General features: G+C 49.9%; 1 protein-coding gene across 1 annotated transcript in view; it reads right to left on the bottom strand.

Moving 5' to 3' along the window:
- The window catches only part of NAPB (NSF attachment protein beta), a 34,062-nt gene that overhangs the window by 10,421 nt on the left and 6,383 nt on the right, over positions 1 to 17,258 (bottom strand). Inside the window, exons 2-5 of the mRNA XM_004585653.4 lie at positions 6,257 to 6,336; positions 2,864 to 2,980; positions 695 to 741; positions 522 to 599 (exon numbers count right to left, since the gene is read on the bottom strand). Of these exons, the coding sequence (XP_004585710.1) occupies positions 522 to 599; positions 695 to 741; positions 2,864 to 2,980; positions 6,257 to 6,336 (322 nt within the window). The remainder of the gene's footprint in view (positions 1 to 521; positions 600 to 694; positions 742 to 2,863; positions 2,981 to 6,256; positions 6,337 to 17,258) is intronic.

The following is a 17,258-nucleotide window of genomic DNA, read 5'->3' as shown; positions in this document are numbered from 1 at the left end:
GCCAGACTGTCCTCATTCACACCCCAAGGGGCAGCCAGCACGAGGGTGCTCCCCGTCCTCCACATGCTGTGGAGAGGAGACACAGAAACTCTGGTCACGCTATGCAGACTTAGCGAAGCCAAGCCTCCGGCCACTCAGAAGGAAAGACAAGGTCTGGGCAGAGCCTCCACTGCCAGGAAGCCACTGGCAGCAGCCAGGTGCCACCCTGGAAGGAATCAGCTAGGGCATAGGCAGTCACAAACGGGAACAGGAAAGGCCAGGAGACAGGCCTTGTGAGACTGGAGCAATCTGTGACTTCTTACAGTTCTACAGCTGTGTGCACAGTCCGAGACTGCGGAGACAGCCCTATGCCGCCTCATAAGCCATGAGTGGCTCTCGTGTCTTAAGACCCTCACTGCCACCTCCTCCACCAGCCCACCCACACACATCCCAGCGAGGCCTCATGGCTCCACTCCAGCTGGCTGGGACAGCAGCAGGTTCCTTAGGGCAACCCCTCCTGATGAGGCCTCGGGCCAGCTTACCTTCTCAATGTCCACCAGCTCTGTCTCGTAGATCTCGGCAATGGTGATGTGGTGCTTAGCTGCAATGGTAAACCTCCCCTGGTGGAAAAGAATGAGCGTCCGTCACACACACTGAGCCCCTAGCACGCCAGTCCAGGAGGCCCCAGAGCTGCGCGAGCAGGCCAGCATCTTACCATGTCTGTGTAAATGTCGATGGCTGCGTTTAAGCAGTTGATAGCCTCTGCCACGAGTGCATTCAAGAGAAACAACGAGAGATCCATTCAGTCAAAGGGGGTTCAGGGGCCTGCCTTCCCAGCTCTCACAGGACATCAGTGAGGTGCCCCTTGGGAGCAGAGGGTGGCCGGAGGAGGGAGTAAGCAGCAGACAGAAAGCCCGCCTGTGTCCCACTTCAAGAGCCCGGCTTCGTGCCCTGCAGCTACAGTGCGGTTTCAGGGAGTGACACTACCTCAGGCACTCGAAGCCTCGAAGCGGGGACTCTGCCCAGAGGACACTGGACCACAAAGGAAAGCACAGCCAGGGGAACTGAAACCAGCACCGGCAGAATCCATCTGCTACAGTGCAAATGTCAACGTGTTCAAAGCCTCCACCTACAGTGCTGGCATTTCAAAGAGGCACCTGTTCGAGTCCCTGCTATGGTCTGAGAAAGCAGTGGAGGATGGTCCAAAGCCTATGTGGTAGACCTGGAAGAAGCTCCTGGCTTTGGACTGGCTGGACTACGGTCATTGCAGCCATTTGGAGAGTGAACCAGTGAATGGAATATCTTTGTCTCTCCTTCACTCTGCCATTCAAATAAAAATAAATTAATTAAAATAAATAAAAAAAACCCTCACAGGTTTGTCTGTTAATTTGGGAAAAATTCCCTCAGAGGATGCTAATGAGGGGGCGCTAACCTGTGTGAAAGAGGAAGGAACCCCGGAGAGTGACACTGCCCCTGTGGGGCACTCTTTCTGAAGCAGGGAGCCAGCGCACAGCCCTGCCACACAGCACTGCCATTTGCAATACTGCACGCAGCTAACAGCTCCAGAGTTAGGGTTTTTGGCTGGGAAGAGGCAGCTGTGTGCAAACATCTGACTCAAGGACCATGAATATAAACAGACCAATGAAAATGAAAAGCGACTTCCTCCCAAACTCTTATTAAAAGTGGGCTCCCAGTTGCCCTTTGACCAGCAGAGTGCGCAGGAGAGCAGCGGCTGGCCTGGGCTCCCGTGGACCCACTGCTGCACTGTCCTTCTACAGGTGTACACTTGTTCCTGCTCTACCGAGCACACACCAAGGAACTGCATGTAGCTCTCCAGCGACCCCAGGGACATGAGCAGGCCTCTGCAGACCCTCTGAGACCAGAGACTGCAGCGCCTGAATCGTACTCTACAATGCTGACAGGACAGAGGCCCGTCTACTCAGGTGGTCTCTACGCAGGTTCTCATTTGGGAAATTAATCTTGATAGAAAAGCCCTTGAAAATACCTTATTTCTTTATGACATTTTCATAAAAGTTGGGGGGCTGGTGTTATAGCATAGTGGGTAAGATTGCTACCTGCAATGCCAGCCTCTCATATGGATGCCACTTTGTGTCCAGGCTGCTCCATTTCTGATTCAGCTCCCCGTAATGGCCTGAAAAAAGCAGCAAAAGGTGACCCAAGTGTTTGGGCCCCTGCTGGCTGTTGGGGTCATCTGGGGACAGATCTCTGTGTTCCACTCTCTCTGCTGATAAAAACATCTACTAAAGAAAAAAAAGGAGTGGGAGATCACGCTAGGCAGAAGGGACTACTGAAGAAAAAGTGGAGTCACAGAGTGATTGTGCACGTGAGTGCGAGGATGGAGTCACTGCAGAACCTGCTCAGCATACTCTCCCAAACAAAGCAATCTGCAAAATGGAACCACTTCAGATTTCCAATGTCCTCTTTTCCTCAAAACCAATACTTAAAAAACATGTGGGTACTGTGAGACTACGAGGCGTCTTTGTAACCACCGGCATTACAAGCTCATGGTAACTGGATCTTGTAAGAATTCACAAGGTATGCAGCAGCAGGCACCAATTCCCTCTCCTGGGCAGTAACACGGTCCACACACACAGGATGGAACAAAGTCAGAGATAAAATTCCTAGGAGTGTAAGTTCAAGAAAATGCTGCTCACGGGCACCAGGATATATTTAAACCTTGCTCCACCCGTGAAGCCTCTAAATGACTTAGCAAGAGAAACCACTGCACACACCCAATTCCCTCAATCGTCTCAACACCCACACTCCTCCACTAGGGCTCGGGAGGACCCACTTGGCCCTGAGATGAAGGAGACTCTGTCCAGGCCGGGACAAGAGCAGCACAGGCGCTGCTGGGTGGCCTCACCTTGGGGGTCTGCCTTCTTGTAAGCGTTGCCGGCGTCCACGAAGCTGGTGGCGGCGTCGTGCTTGCTCTGCAGCTGCATGTGCAGCTTGGCGGCCTGACAAAAGGCGTTTCCTGCAGCTGGAGAGGAGGAGCCCGGTCACACACAGGCACACACTGCCTGCCGATCGATCCACGCGGTAAGTGCAGGGCCTCCTTCACCGAGAAGTGGCATTCCCACCGGAGAACACATTGGTCAAGAGCCTCTGGGCCAACACAGAAACGACCGGCCGGCAGCTCATGTCAGGCAGCGAGGACTCCTCGACACACCCAGGCCTCCACAGCAGCCAAGCCCTGGACTGTTCAGGTGTACCACACAAACACAGAATGGAAGCTGCAAGTGGTCAGAGGAAGGTAAAACGCCGGGTCCAAGGTACTGCCTACTCTTTCTCTATCTTGCACGTCCACCACACTCGGGCTGCACTGTGGAAAGTGGAGGCTTTAAGGAGAAAGTCTCTTATTTTGACCCACAAGTCTTAATCTTAAAAAAAAGGGGGGTGTTAACAATGCAGTTGTTCCCTCCCACTTAACAGCAAAGCCTGAGACTGACGGGTGACACAGGTGCTGGTTGGTCCTAGTCAGTGGGAGCATCTGCGTTCTTTCCTGCAGTACCCACACTGGTTCGAGGTTCAGGGTGTGTCTATGAGCGCTGCTCAGATCCCTGCTGGGACAGGCTTTGTGACAGCTGTACACTGTGTACAGAGAAGGCTCCTGGACACAAGGGCCCAGAGTCTGTGCTAAGAGAGAGGCACCCAGGAACAGGTGGGAGGCGCTGCAGGTGGAGGCAACTAGCACCTGTGCTGTCCACAGGAGGCCAGAGCCCTGGCCACTCTGCCTCTAATCCAGCTTCCTGTTAGTGCACCTAGGAAGCGGGTGGTTGCCACAGTCGCAGGAGAACCCGACAGAGTTCCTGACTCCTTGCTTCAGCCTGGTCGGCCCCAGCTGCTGTGGGCCTTTGGGGAGTGGACCAACACATAGAAGGGCTCGCGCTCTCTCTCTCTCTCTCTCTCTCTGCCATTCTGCTTTACAAATAAGCAAACTGATCTTAAAGCACGCACACGTGCGCACACACAAAGTTCAGCCTTGAAACCAGATGGAGCCACCACAGAAATATGCTTTTTTTAGGTTACTGACTTGTTTTGCTTAATGGTGACCAGAGACTCAAAGAAAACTGCTCCTGTTACAGGGGAGCTGAGGGCAGGCATCACTGAGATGACTATCCCCAAAGAGACCTGTTGGAAGCAGGGCAACAGGCACACGCTGTCTGGGGGGAGTGTACAGACAGAGAAACAGCGCAGGTAAAAGCTCCATGCCAGAAGGGGGTACAGAGCACCAGCAGCAGACAGCAGACAGACTCAGAGAGGACGGGTTGGTCCCTGAGGACCCCATGAGTACAGAATGCTATGAGCTGACTTAACTAGAGTTATACTGCTTCATGAAAACACCCTTGGGGGTGCACAGGGGTTTAGATGCCCTCTAAGTTACTCATATCTCGCGTCTGAGTGCCTGGGTTCAAGTCCCAGCTGCACCTGTAGTTTCAGCTTGCAAATTGTGTCAGACTCCAATACCCATAGAAAATGCAAGACCAGAGACTGGAAGTGGTTCCAGTAGGGAAACTGCCACTCTTCTGCTGGGCTGCAGCTCCCACTGGTGGGCATGAGCCAGGACTGGGGGCAGGCCAGGATGAACAAGGCAGTGGCATCCACCAGCATACGTGTGGACTGGGTGGTAGGGTGAGCTAAGCTAAGTTGTAACACCCACAGGTGTATACAAGAGCTTAACTGGGACGTAGCATGGACCAGACTAGTCTGTTGTACAGATTGGCACCTGTAGGAATTGGGGTTAGGGCGGGCCTGGTAGGGGTTATTGGGAGTCACCAGAACTAGTTCCCATTGGTGGGTGTAAGGACCCAATCTGTGGAAGGCTAGGCTGGATTCAGCTGCAGCACCCATTGGTTTGCACAGGACATGGGGCTGGGTGTAGCAGGACAATTGATTAAAGAGAGGCCATTGGGAAGCCTTGCCAATGTGGAGCCATGGCTAGTTGCAATCCTGTCAGGAAGGCTCTGGACTGTTCATATGGAACAAGCCAGAAACTCCCTAGTTCTCAGGTTTAGGTAACAGATCAAAGAGAGGCGCTTCCTCCCTCAGGCAGAGGTGTGGGAACTCCCATAGTTTCAAATCAACTCCCACTTGCTGTTGAAATGTAAATTCCTCAAACACTCCTCCCCATGCCTACATGACCTTCAATCTTTAAAAAGTCTGATGCTGTTGATAAACTTCAGCTACTGATCATCAGTCAGTAGTCCATGGTATGATTGATTACTGGCTCCGTGCACCAATATCACAGCAAACAGCTGGGGACGGAACTGACCAGACAACTACAATCACTGGTGTGTGCGCAGGCTGATACAGGTGACGGATTAAACCAGACCCTGTTCTGGCTGGCACATATAAGAGTCAGGCCTGCGGTCACCCATGGTGAGATTTCTTCGGGAAGTCCCAAACTGGACCACTTGGCTCAAAACTCGAGGCACAGGGAAAATCACAGGATTTGTGGTCTGACCTTGGAGTGCCTATATCTGGACTGGGCCTCCTTGATTGATGATGCCTGTGCAGTGGATGGCATGCCCAGGTGCATATGGGGGACACGATGGCCAGCTCACTTAGGCCTGCAGAGGACAGCTAGTGCCATATCAGCAGATGGAGAGCAGAACAAGCTGGACACCTCTCCTGACCAAGCTTTTGCAGTCAGGGTGTGGGGTGAGTCCACTGGGGTGGACTCTGTTAACTAAGGAGCCTGGGAAGCAACAAAGCCAATGGGGTCATGGAACTGGCAAAGCCACTCAAGCAACAGCCTTGGGACATTCTTCTCCACACTGGCATTCCTAAGATGACACCAAGTGGATATCCCTCATTCCTGAGTAATGATGTAGTTTGGCAGCTGGGCGTGGCCCTGACCCCATACAGCAGAAATGGAAGAAAAGGAAAATTAGAAGCATTTGTCCCACCCACCTTCCCCCATGTCTTGGCCCTCCCCACCCTAATCAGTGTTCCTCATGGGTGTACACCCTTGTCAACTATGTAAACATCAAAATTAAATTAACTTAAAAAAAACAAACAGCAAAGATTCCTTGTCCTGACTCCAGATAACTTTAACTCCTTTAATTATCATATGCATCAGAGAGCTCACAGGAACTAAAGGAGGCCCTCTGTGCTGTGTTCACAAGGTAACCTTAGCGCTGGGCCTTCAAGGGCCATGGTAGCCCTATCAGCGACCTCCCAGCACTGGCCCTGCCCCGAGGCCACTGCCTCCCTCTGAGCCTAACAAGCAAGCTGACAGAAGCCAGGTACATACCGCTCCAATTTTTGGCCATCTTGAACATGTTTGCTGCTCTGGTATACATTTCACAAGCCTCTTCTATCCTCGTGTTTCCTCTGGGAAAAATGTAAAAGCGACATTCAGTTTATTAATAACAGACACCCACATCCTTAACCCGCCCTCCCTCAGAGAATATACAGGGAATGAGCACTTGCCACCTGTCACTCAGTGTTCAACAATCTCCACGCTGCTCAAGGTAGTCTCTTCCTAGCCCCGTTTTCCCAGACAACCGGTGCACGATGGTGATGTCACAAGCCCAAGGTCACACAGCAAAGATACACGGGACTGAGCTCAAAGACAGATCTGGCTGAACCCCGAACACACGCCTTTCACAGGGGAGTTTTGTCGGTCCCAGCAACTGGAACTACACCTTTCAAAGGGAAAACTGCTTTCAGAGCTAAGTACTTCCATGCCCCACTGGCGTGTGCTTTTTTTTGACTTAATAAGACAAACCAAAGCTCAGCAGAGCAGAGGTGAGTGCCCCTGACCTCAGGAAGGACCTCACCTCCGGCAGCCATCGCATCAGCCTGACCTGAGCTAGCTCTTCAGTTTCAAAGTGCCTTGGTTCTTGCCCTTGACAACAGTACTGTCTCTTTCCTCTGTGCTACTACAGTGAGGATCCAAAGAAATAATCCATGTGTAGATTCCGTATCGCAGCCTGACCATGAGCCTCAGCCGAGATTGTAATCTGTCACTGAGGCCAGTGTTACGATGTAGTGGATAAAATTGCTGCCTGCAGTGCCAGCATCCCATAAATGCTGATTTGTGTTTTGGCTGCTCCACTTCTGATCCAGCTCCCTACTAATGGCCTGAGAAAAGCAGTGGAACATGATTCAAGTGTGTGGGCCCCTGGCTTCTGGTTCCAGGCTTTAGCCTGGACCACTGTCAGAACTTGTAGTCACTTAGTGGATGGAAGATCCTGACATGTTGCTCCCTGTAGCCCCCTCCCCCTTCCTGAGAGTGGTCTGGGGACATTACTTAAGCCAGGCCTCAGCCACACCTCCTGTGTGACAGTGCAAGGCAGTCAGCACCTGTCAGTCAGCCTGTGAACATAACATCAGTAATGGCACCCAGAAGTCACTTGTGAGAAAAGGAATGGCCAGATGTGACACTCCTGCTCGTTGATGCTCCTCTCTGACCCTTTCATAGGCAATTACAGGTTCCAGTTTTAAAAACCAATCCCTTGCCACTGCTCAGGGTCAAAAACTTTAGCGGCACAAGCCCTCTCTAGCCTGCTGGTGATAAAGGACTCGTCCCAGATTTTCAGTGTGCAGTGTGTAGTGTTCCTGCAGGTGACTCACTCCAGGTACAACATATCTCATAAGAAACTCGAGGCTAGCGTACATAAAGAACTCTTACAGCCTAGCAATAAAAAGACCAACAACTAATAAAAATGCATAGACTCTGAAAAGATGCTTCTCCCAAGAGCAGAGGCAAACGACCATGAGCACATGGAAAGAGAAGGCATCAATAGCCATCTGGGAAATGCCACTTGGCTGCCTAGGACACGCAGGAGCAAATGACATGCAGTAACCAGTGTCCAGGGACCACAGAGGAACTGGACCCCCTGCAGACCTGGCAGCAAGGCACGTGGTATAGCCACCCAGGGATCACTCCAACAGTTACACAGGGCTTTCACATGACCTGGCATTTCCACTGCTGATACCTACCTAGAGAAATTAAAACATCTGCCCAGATTTTCAAATACATACACTTCTGGGAGCCTCAGTTATCAGAGCCAAAAAAGTACAAACCGACTGAATGTCCATCAGCTGATGGCCAGACTGGTAAAACACACACACATGGGGGGGAGGGGTTTGCTGAGCACTATGAAGGGAGTGGGTGCCCATATGTGCTACCCACACGAGTGAGCCTTGGAGAGGCTAGCCTAAGTGAAAGAAATAGTGACGTGACAATTGGGCTCATATCAAGGTTCCCGGGGAGACACAGCCAGAGCCAGAAGCACGTGACTGGTCACCTACAGGCTCAGTGTGAGTGCCTCTGTCACCTCCAAGTCCACAGATCGCTGCTGCTCAAGAAAGGGCGTGGGGAAGGCGGTTCTCTCTTACTCCTCTGCCAACCAAGGACACAGCAAGAAGGCACCCACCAGCTCCCACATGCCAGCTCCTTAGATGTCCCACCTCCTGAACTGTAAGAAAAGATGTTCTTCGTCTCAGGTCCTGCTGCAGCCATCCCCAAAATAGACTTAAGACGTCTACAGCCAGGAGTGCTGTGGGGAAGGGTGGGGGCATGAAGATGTTCAAACCTACCGAAGTGCACATTTAAACAGGTGAACTGGGACAAGTTTTGAAACTAAGCAGCTGCCTGAGACACCTGCATCCCATATCAAAATGTGGGCTGAAGTCCTGGCAGGCAGCAAATGAGGGCTCAGTGCATGGGCCCCTGCCACCCACATGGAAGACCTGGGTGGCTATGTGCGTTCCTGGCTTTGGTCAGGCCTTGTCCTGGCTATTACTGACATTTGGAAAGTGAACCAGTGGACGGAAGCCTTTCAAGTAGATATAAAAACACTAAACATCTAAATGGGTGAACTACACAGTATATGAAGTAAACCCCAGCAAACCTACTACCCACTCCCTACACTCCAACAAACAAAAAAAGAAAGCGAACTCTGAAGACCACATCTCAAAGTGAATGCCAAGATGGCAGCAAGCCGTGTAAATGGAGGGTCTGAACTGCCAAGCTTTCTCTCCCACTTCACAGCCTGTATCTACACCTTTCCCCAAACAAGCAGCCAGCAGGCTCCCCAGTAGAACATTCCTCATGAGCACACTCTCAGCCTTAGCCACAGCTCCTTGTCATTTTCTTGTGTTTTGTTTTTTTCTACAGTGTTCCAGGAATCCTGAACTGCAATTACAGTGCAGTCATTAAAGGTTTCCAAATAAAATCAGCTCAATCAAGATGCACTTTGCTCTATTATTATGAGGCAGATGTGGTTAGGGGTAACACGACTCCTCCCTTAGGCTAGGTTTACACCAGATCTTTCCACAGGTATCAGTTTTATTATCACAGCAACTGCAACAGACCACCTGCACTCCACAGAAAAGAAGACATCATCGACAGCAGGCAAATGGCTCCCAAGGGCACCCAAGGTCAGTGGACTTTATAAACACTAAATGAATACTGCGAGACCACATGCCTCTAACAAAATCACACACACAAAAAAATTCCCACTTAAAGCAAACAAAAAAACCCACTGGAACACTGGACTAGAAAAACCCTAACTTCAAAACTTCATGAACGAGGGCCCAGCAGCGTGGCGCAGCGGCTAAAGTTCTCGCCTTGAACGCACCAGGATCCCATATGGGCGCCGGTTCTAATCCCGGCAGCTCCACTTCCCATCCAGCTCCCTGCTTGTAGCCTGGGAAAGCAGTCCAGGACGGCCCAAAGCTTTGGGACCCTGCACCCACGTGGGAGACTTGGAAGAAGTTCCTGGCTCCTGGCTTCGGATCGGCACAGCATCGGCCGTTGAGGGTCACTTGGGGGGTGAATCATCAGATGGAAGATCTTCCTCTCTGTCTCTCCTGCTCTCTGTATATCTGACTTTGTAATAAAAATAAATAAATCTTTAAAAAAACTTCATGAACGGGGTGGCTTTGTGGCACAGCACATAAAGCTGCCACCTGCAATGCTGACACCATGTTCAAGTCCCAGCTGCTCTGCTTCTGACCCAGCTCTCTGCTAATGTGCTTTAGCACCTGGGGCCCTGCGCCCTCGCTGGAGACCCAGGTGTTCCTGGCCTTGGAGCAGCCCAGCTCCAGCCATTGCAATCATCTGGGGAGTGACCCAGCAGATGGAAGATCTCTCTTCTGTCACTCTTTTTAAAATAAAATAAAATTTAAAAAAGATTTAATTTTATTTGAAAGGCAGATTTGTAGAGGGAAGAGAGAGAGATCTTTCATCCATTGGTTCACTCCCAAATGGCCATAACTGAAGTTAAGCTGATCCAAACCCAGGAGCCAAGAGCTTCTTCTTTTTTTTTTTTTAAACATATTTTTATTGCATTTCATTTTTTTAAATTAATTACATTGCATTATGTGATACATTTTTTATGCACTGGGATTCCACCCCACGCCCTCCCCTCACGGCAGATTGCTCCACCTTGTTGCATTTCCATAGTTCAAATTCAGTTGACATTCTTTCATTGGAGGTATTTACCAAGCATAAAGTCCTGCATCTTATTGTCCTGGTAAGTTCAATGGTTTCTTGGTGAGACCATCTCTGGTCTGAAGGTAGAGCCGGCAGAGTATCATCCCAATCAATTAAAAAGAGCTTCTTCTAGGTCTCCCCCACGGGTGCAGAGTCCCAAGACATTGGGCCATTCTCCACTGCCCTCCCAGGCTGTAAGCAGGGAGCTGGAAGGGGAGTGGGGTCAGGCACGACTTGAACAGTTTCCCATATGGCATGTCAGCACCATGTCTTTCAACTAAATAAATTAAAAAAAAAAAAGGTGGATAATCTTAACTCTCTGCTGGTGCTTTCTCCACCATGAAAGGCAACACGGACCCACCGCCACCCTGCTGAAGCAGCCACAGCAGCCATGCAGCCTGACCGTGCTCATTCAGAAACACTGACCCAGACCAACGCACCCCAAGAACCGTAACAAGAGAAACCGCTTGCCTGTGGGAGGCAGGAAAGGATGGCGCACTTCAGGGCTGCAGACTGACGGAGAGCATCGAAGCAGCCAGGCCAGCCAAGGACCTAGAGACAAGGCTGCGAGCCCCGAGCCATCCCACCATGATGGTGAAAAGCAGCCATGCCTTGGAGAGTGCCGCCCCCGCCCCCAATCCCACCCCGATGCTGACTGTCCCAGAGCACTGTGCAACAATGGCAGCAACACACACGCTACTGTACCCAGTGGGCGGGGGGAGGGGGAGGCGGGATCCCACAGCACCCGGCCCAGCAGAACGAGACAGAGAGCCAGCTCTGAATCACAAGCCAGGAGCAGGAGCGTGACAGTGACTGCGCTGTGAGGACCCATGTGCTCTACAGTGGGGATGCCTGGAAGCTGCAGGCTGGGGACAGCTGGGGACAGCCAGGAACCTGCAGCAGGGCTCAACCACACGAGACAGCTCCTCCTAGTTCTGGGGTGGGGACACCAGTACAAGGGCCTGGCACACAGGCCACAATGACAACACTCAGGGTCTGCATGGAAGAAACTGGGCACTGTTTCCCCCAAGTTCTTCAAGTCATCAGGCAAGTATATGTAGTACTCAAAAAAGAGAAAGAAAATCCCAGGTCTGGGTAACAACACCTCTGCCACATCTAACTACCACCTCTGTGACATGATCTAGAAACCACCTACATTCACAGGATGTTTCCCTCTAGGTTTAGTCCAGTTTCCTTCACGAGATGGGAGAAGCAGAGACTTGAGCGCCAGGGAGATGCAGTCAGGCGATGCCATCCAGAAGGCAGTGGGGACACACTGTAGGGTGCTGCTGTGAGGTCTTCCACCCCAGACCCACAGCAGCAGCTGCCAGAGCTGGTGTTCCCAAACAGTCATAAGGCATCAGCTAGAAAGACCCCAGGCTTGAGCATGAGTCCCAGGAGAACCACAAACACATTGTCACTTAGAGCGAGAAGCATCCTGGCTGGGGACAGGAATCCAAAGGGCGCTCTGCCAGCAAGGTCAGCTGCCCCTGGTGCTCTGCCTCAGGCTCCTAGGTTCATTGCCCAGTTTCCCACTTCATTATGATCAGAGGGTCTCAGACACAGGAAATGACCTGAGACATCTCAGGGCTGTCTGATGGAAGTGTCCGCAGCTCCCCATGAGTTTTTGAAATATGGTTTATGCAAGGTGTACCAAACAAAGCTAGCTGCACTTTATTCTGACAACAGTACCTATGCCTCCAGTGACAAAGGGGAGTAGTTTACTTTTAATGATAAAACAAAAATATTCAAGCACATCAGAAAGCTAAGAGCAGTAACTACTAGAAAAAGCCAGAGATGACTGTTAACACAACCTGATCTACCAAGAATAGTTTTTCGCATTTCTGTTTTTCTTTGTTTTTCTTTTTTTTTTTTAAAGTGTTCTCTTCCATTTTGTTTAAAAGGCAGAAAGACGGAACCAATGGTTCACTTCCCAAATGCCTGCAAACAGTCTGGGCTAGGCCAGGACTCTGGGTCTCCATCCCGCTCTCCCAGGTAGGGGGCAGGAGCCCAAGCCCTATGCCCTCACCTGCTGCCTTCCATGGTGCACATCTGTAGAGAGCTGGTTTGGAAGGCTAGACACCAAGACTCGAACCTAGCACTCATGGGACCCATGCATTTACATTGCTATGCCAAACACCAGCTCCCAAGAGCAGTTTTTTATTTTTTTTAATCAAAATGGATAGTTTATTTGTTTGAAAGTCAGATTTACAAAGGAGAGAGAGAAAGAGAAAAGACATCTTTCATCTGCTGGTTCACTCCTCCAATAGCCATAATGGATGGAGCTCAGCTAACCTGAAGCCAGTCAGGGGCTTCCTCTGGGTCTTCCACATGGGTGCAGGGTCCCAAGCACTTGGGTCATCCTCCACTGATTTTCCAGGCCATAAGCAGGGAACTAGATGGGAAGTGGAAGAGCCGGGACACAAACCAGCACTCACATGGGATGCTGGTGCCACAGGAGCCAACTACACACGGCACCAACCTCCAAGAGTTGCTTTTAAACAAAACTTTAAATCTTGATCTGCCATTTCCAAAAGCAACTATCTAGATAGGAATTTGTTTATACACCCACCCCAAACCATACACATCAACAGATAAATACAACCACCTATAATTCATAAACCATACCTAAGACACAACTGGGAGACCAAATTCAAAAGCTTTCATTCCAAAAAACTGGGGAAATAAAAATCCAAAACTAGCAAAGCCAGCAACATGGCTACTGCTGGAAGCCAACAGGGAGCCCAGCACACGGGGAAGCTATAGCAACAGGGTCAAGCGTGGCACCCAGAGAGGAAGGGGCCACCAGGACAGGGAAACAGGGTGGGATGCAGGTGTGGGTGCTGGAGGGCAAGAGCGCTGCAGCAAGGACTAAGATGAGGTGCCTGGCACTGAGGCATCTGGGCAGACACGGCTTCTGGGGTGGGGAGGTGGCTTTAAGGAGGCTGGCAGCAAGAGCATGCAGCAGAGATGCATTCCATCTTCCCCCAGACACAGGAGCATCACAGAACTGGAAGTCAGCCCCGGGTCCAGCTCCTCTGCACAGCACCAGTCATGACCAGAACTGCTTTGGACATTCCCAGGCGAGACAAGGGAAGTCCGTCCAAGCCCTCATCTCCCATCATGGCAGCACCTGTTACGGCAGGCCTCAAGCACACCAGACTCTCCAGCTAAACAGGTGAGGGCAGCATCACTCACGCCAGGCTGGCAGCTAGAACTGCCGATGAACACGGATAAAAGCACATGTCCAAATGTAGCAAGGCAGGGGAAGCCTGAACTTCACATGGCTTAAATACAACAAAAACTCGTGCAGAACTGTGAGAATCCAGAAATACACAACAGGGCAGTGTACTTCCACTTCAAGTTTCAGAAGGAGGGCCTCGTGCCATGGGTAAAGCTGCTGCGGGTGACACCAGCATCCCACATGGCTGCTGGCTTGAGTTGCAGCTGCTCCACTTCTGACCCAACTCCCTGCCAATGTGACTGGGAAAGCAGTGGAAGATGGACCAAGTGCTTGGACCCCTGCACCTATGCAAGAGACTAGGGCAAGCTCTGGGTTCCTGGCTCCAGCCTGGCACAGTCCTGGTGGATGCGACCATTTGAGGAACAAACCAGCAGATGGAAGACCTCTGTCTCTCTCTAACTTGGCCTTTCAGATAAATTCTAGAAGGAAAAAAAAAAATGACAAAACCACCTCAGAAATGAAATCTTCATTTAACACAGCTGGAGAGAACAGATTCTAACAATGAAGAAAAAAAGAATGAAAAAAAAAATGGAGTGGGGCACGGTGGGGTGGAAATGAACATAGAATAAGTGACAGGCTGAGCAGGGAGCCAACCACTGTGCAAGTGGAGTCCCTGGATGGGTGGAAAACAAAAGCACTGAATCTGAGGAGGTTTTCTAGACTCCGAAGACCTGAGTTTGCTTATTTTATTTTTATTGTTTGAAAGGGAGTGAACTTTCTACTGGTTCACATTATTGGCCAAGCTTGGTGACAGCAGTTCCTGCTACACTCCAGGAGCTACTGCCCAGGTGACAAAAGTCAAGGGCTTTCAAGTTCTCATTCTCCAATCAGATTCAGAGGGGAATGGTACAAAGTTTCCACGGGAAGTACAAAGTACAAAATATTCAATTATCTAAGTGGCAGGAGGAAGCTGACAGAGCCCAGAGTTTCCAGGTAGTTAACTTAAGAAATTAGCACGGTAGGAGCCAGGAAGGGTGGGGTGGGCAGAGCCTGGCAAGCAGGTGCTAACTCAACCAGCTACATCCCATCACACCATATAGTAGGCTCACCAGCTGCACCCCAGACCTGCTCAAAGACTGCAACTGAACTATTTCACAGGCTTCCCAAGCAAGGACATCAATAGTGACCCAGAGCAATCCACTGCATTGTACACCGAGTATGCAAAACCAATAAAATTAGGCAGTACACACATCAACAGCCATATATAAAGAAACCAAGTGTGGGAACAACTTTTTTTATGATATAGTTCCATAGGATCAGAGACTTCCTCTTCCTTCCCACTGTTAGGAACAACAACTGAGAGACTGAGAAGAAACGTGATGAAGGTTCAGGCAGCCAACTGAGCCACCGTCAGGCACCACTGAGACTGCTACACACAAATTCCTTGGGCAACAACGACTGAGAGGTATTTCCTCAGCTCTACGCCAGAAACACACAGGGACGAGGGGTGCAAATATGGACAGGTTTTTATGTCTGATGAGTAGCTCATCATAAACAACATAGAAAGCACACAAGAGGAAGTGGGGGGTGAGGCAGGCTACAAGGGCCATGGGTCTGCAGCATAAACGCAGCACGCTGTGCAAATCACCGGAAAGAGATCACAGCAACAGAAATCCTGCATAAAGTCAGTGTAACAGAAAGCAGTAGACAGCTTGGAACTTAGCACGTGCCTGTCGTTCTCACATCTGCTCACCAGACAAAAGCCAACTCCATCCTAAGCAGGAGAAACACATTGAAGCAAAGCTCCTCTGGAGGCTTAGAATAATGAGATGGCCTAAAGCACGCCATGTGGATTGGCCAGATTTCCTCATCTTTGCCACCAAAACATTCCCAGGTCTCCTGCAAGTGGCAGACGCATCTCTTGCTCACTGGACCTGCTCCTGCACACTGCTGTGATCACTTTTCTTTCTCCAGGTGTTCTTGTCCACTGGTGTGGAAAACAGCGCTTATTTGGAATGCCATCCTATTTTTTCATCAATGAAAACAAAAACCCACGATGCCACACCGCCCTGTCCCTGGGCTGGAACGAAGCACGCATCCCCTGCACTGACTCCTCCCCAATGATGACTGCACGGCCAGGACTGGCTCCGAGAGGCAGGGGCACCACAGCCCAGGGCCATGGGCAGAGAGCAGATTTGCTTACATAACATAGCCAGACGCAGGCAAACACAGACAACAGGAAAGCAGGGACTGCAGGCTTGGAATGAGATGAAGATGTTACCTGCAAACAATGCCTGCAGTCCACATGCAATTTATATTGGTTTTGATTGTCTACCAAACCCCAGAGCCATCTTTACAAAATAGAAACCACACGATAAAAGAGAAATTATCCTGAGAGAGGATGTTAATACTTCAAAGACAATCAAGTGTACTAAAGAAGCAGAATGAAAGACTCAAACAAATTCATCAACAACGAGATCTTAGAGATCTCCACCAAAGCCCTGGTAAGCGAGCAGCCACTTTTCCCAAGGCACACATGACCCAGGCATAACCGGCAACCACACAGGTGGCAGGCCAATCCCAGCAGGCCAATCACAGTCACAGTGAAATAAAACTTAAACATCCACCGGAATCTATAAAACAGTCCTTCGGTGAGAATGAAGTCTCTAAATGAACTAAAATGACAGGGTCTGGAGACACAATTAAAGCAACTTAACGGGAAATCCATGGTCATGAATGGCTCCAAACAAGTACAGTAAAGAAAACAGTAAATTAACATCCCCTCCCTCCACAGGAAAGAGAGCAGAGGGTGAGACAAAGAAGGGGGAAACATGAATCAAACAGACACGATGGAAGGAAATAACTACCGAAACAGAACACTTTATGTCAGGAAAGAGCACGCTGCACACGAATTTTTATAAAATGTGGTCGAAATGACTAATTTCCTGGGAAGACAGAATTTACAAAGACTGATCTCAGTAGAAACAAAAAACTTAAAGATTCCAAGTTCCAGGGGAAAAGAAGAGAAATTCATCAGAGAACCCTCCAAACCAAATCCCCAAGGTTTCACTGCAAGTGGATTCCATCGGAACTTTCTGAGAGCAGAGACAAGGGTGGAGTCGGGGCACCTGCCCATGGCCCTTGGGCCTGGCCCTGTCACAGCAATTGCGGGAAGAACTCAAAATTCAGCGCACCTACAGCAGCCTAGTTTTTACTTTAATAACTTTCTATGGCTTGCAAAAATTGTTATAATTATTCAAATGGCCCTTGGCAGAAAAAAAAACATTCCCCACCACTGGCTAGGAGAAAAGAAAAACTCCCAGATTGTGAGGCACCTGTAGGTTCCATCTGACAAAATATACCCAGAAATGGAAACCAAACAGTGCTAAGTAACATACAAAACCAGACCCCTACTAAGCCATTAAAAATCATAGTCCAAAGAAATCTAATCCAGAAACACAAGGACCATTCAATAGCAGGATATTCAGTAATTAAGACATTATTAGCAATGGAGAAAAATCATGCTCATCTCCACAGATAAGGCAAAGGCTTTCAAAACGCAGCATCAGTCTTCATGAAATCCCCAACAAGACCGGAATCAACACACTTTCTTTTTTTTAAAAG

This window comes from Ochotona princeps, chromosome 22, assembly GCF_030435755.1.
Source record: "Ochotona princeps isolate mOchPri1 chromosome 22, mOchPri1.hap1, whole genome shotgun sequence".
NCBI lineage: Eukaryota > Metazoa > Chordata > Mammalia > Lagomorpha > Ochotonidae > Ochotona > Ochotona princeps.
Note: the sequence above shows the minus strand (reverse complement) of the source record. Positions and strands in the feature narration are given on the sequence as shown.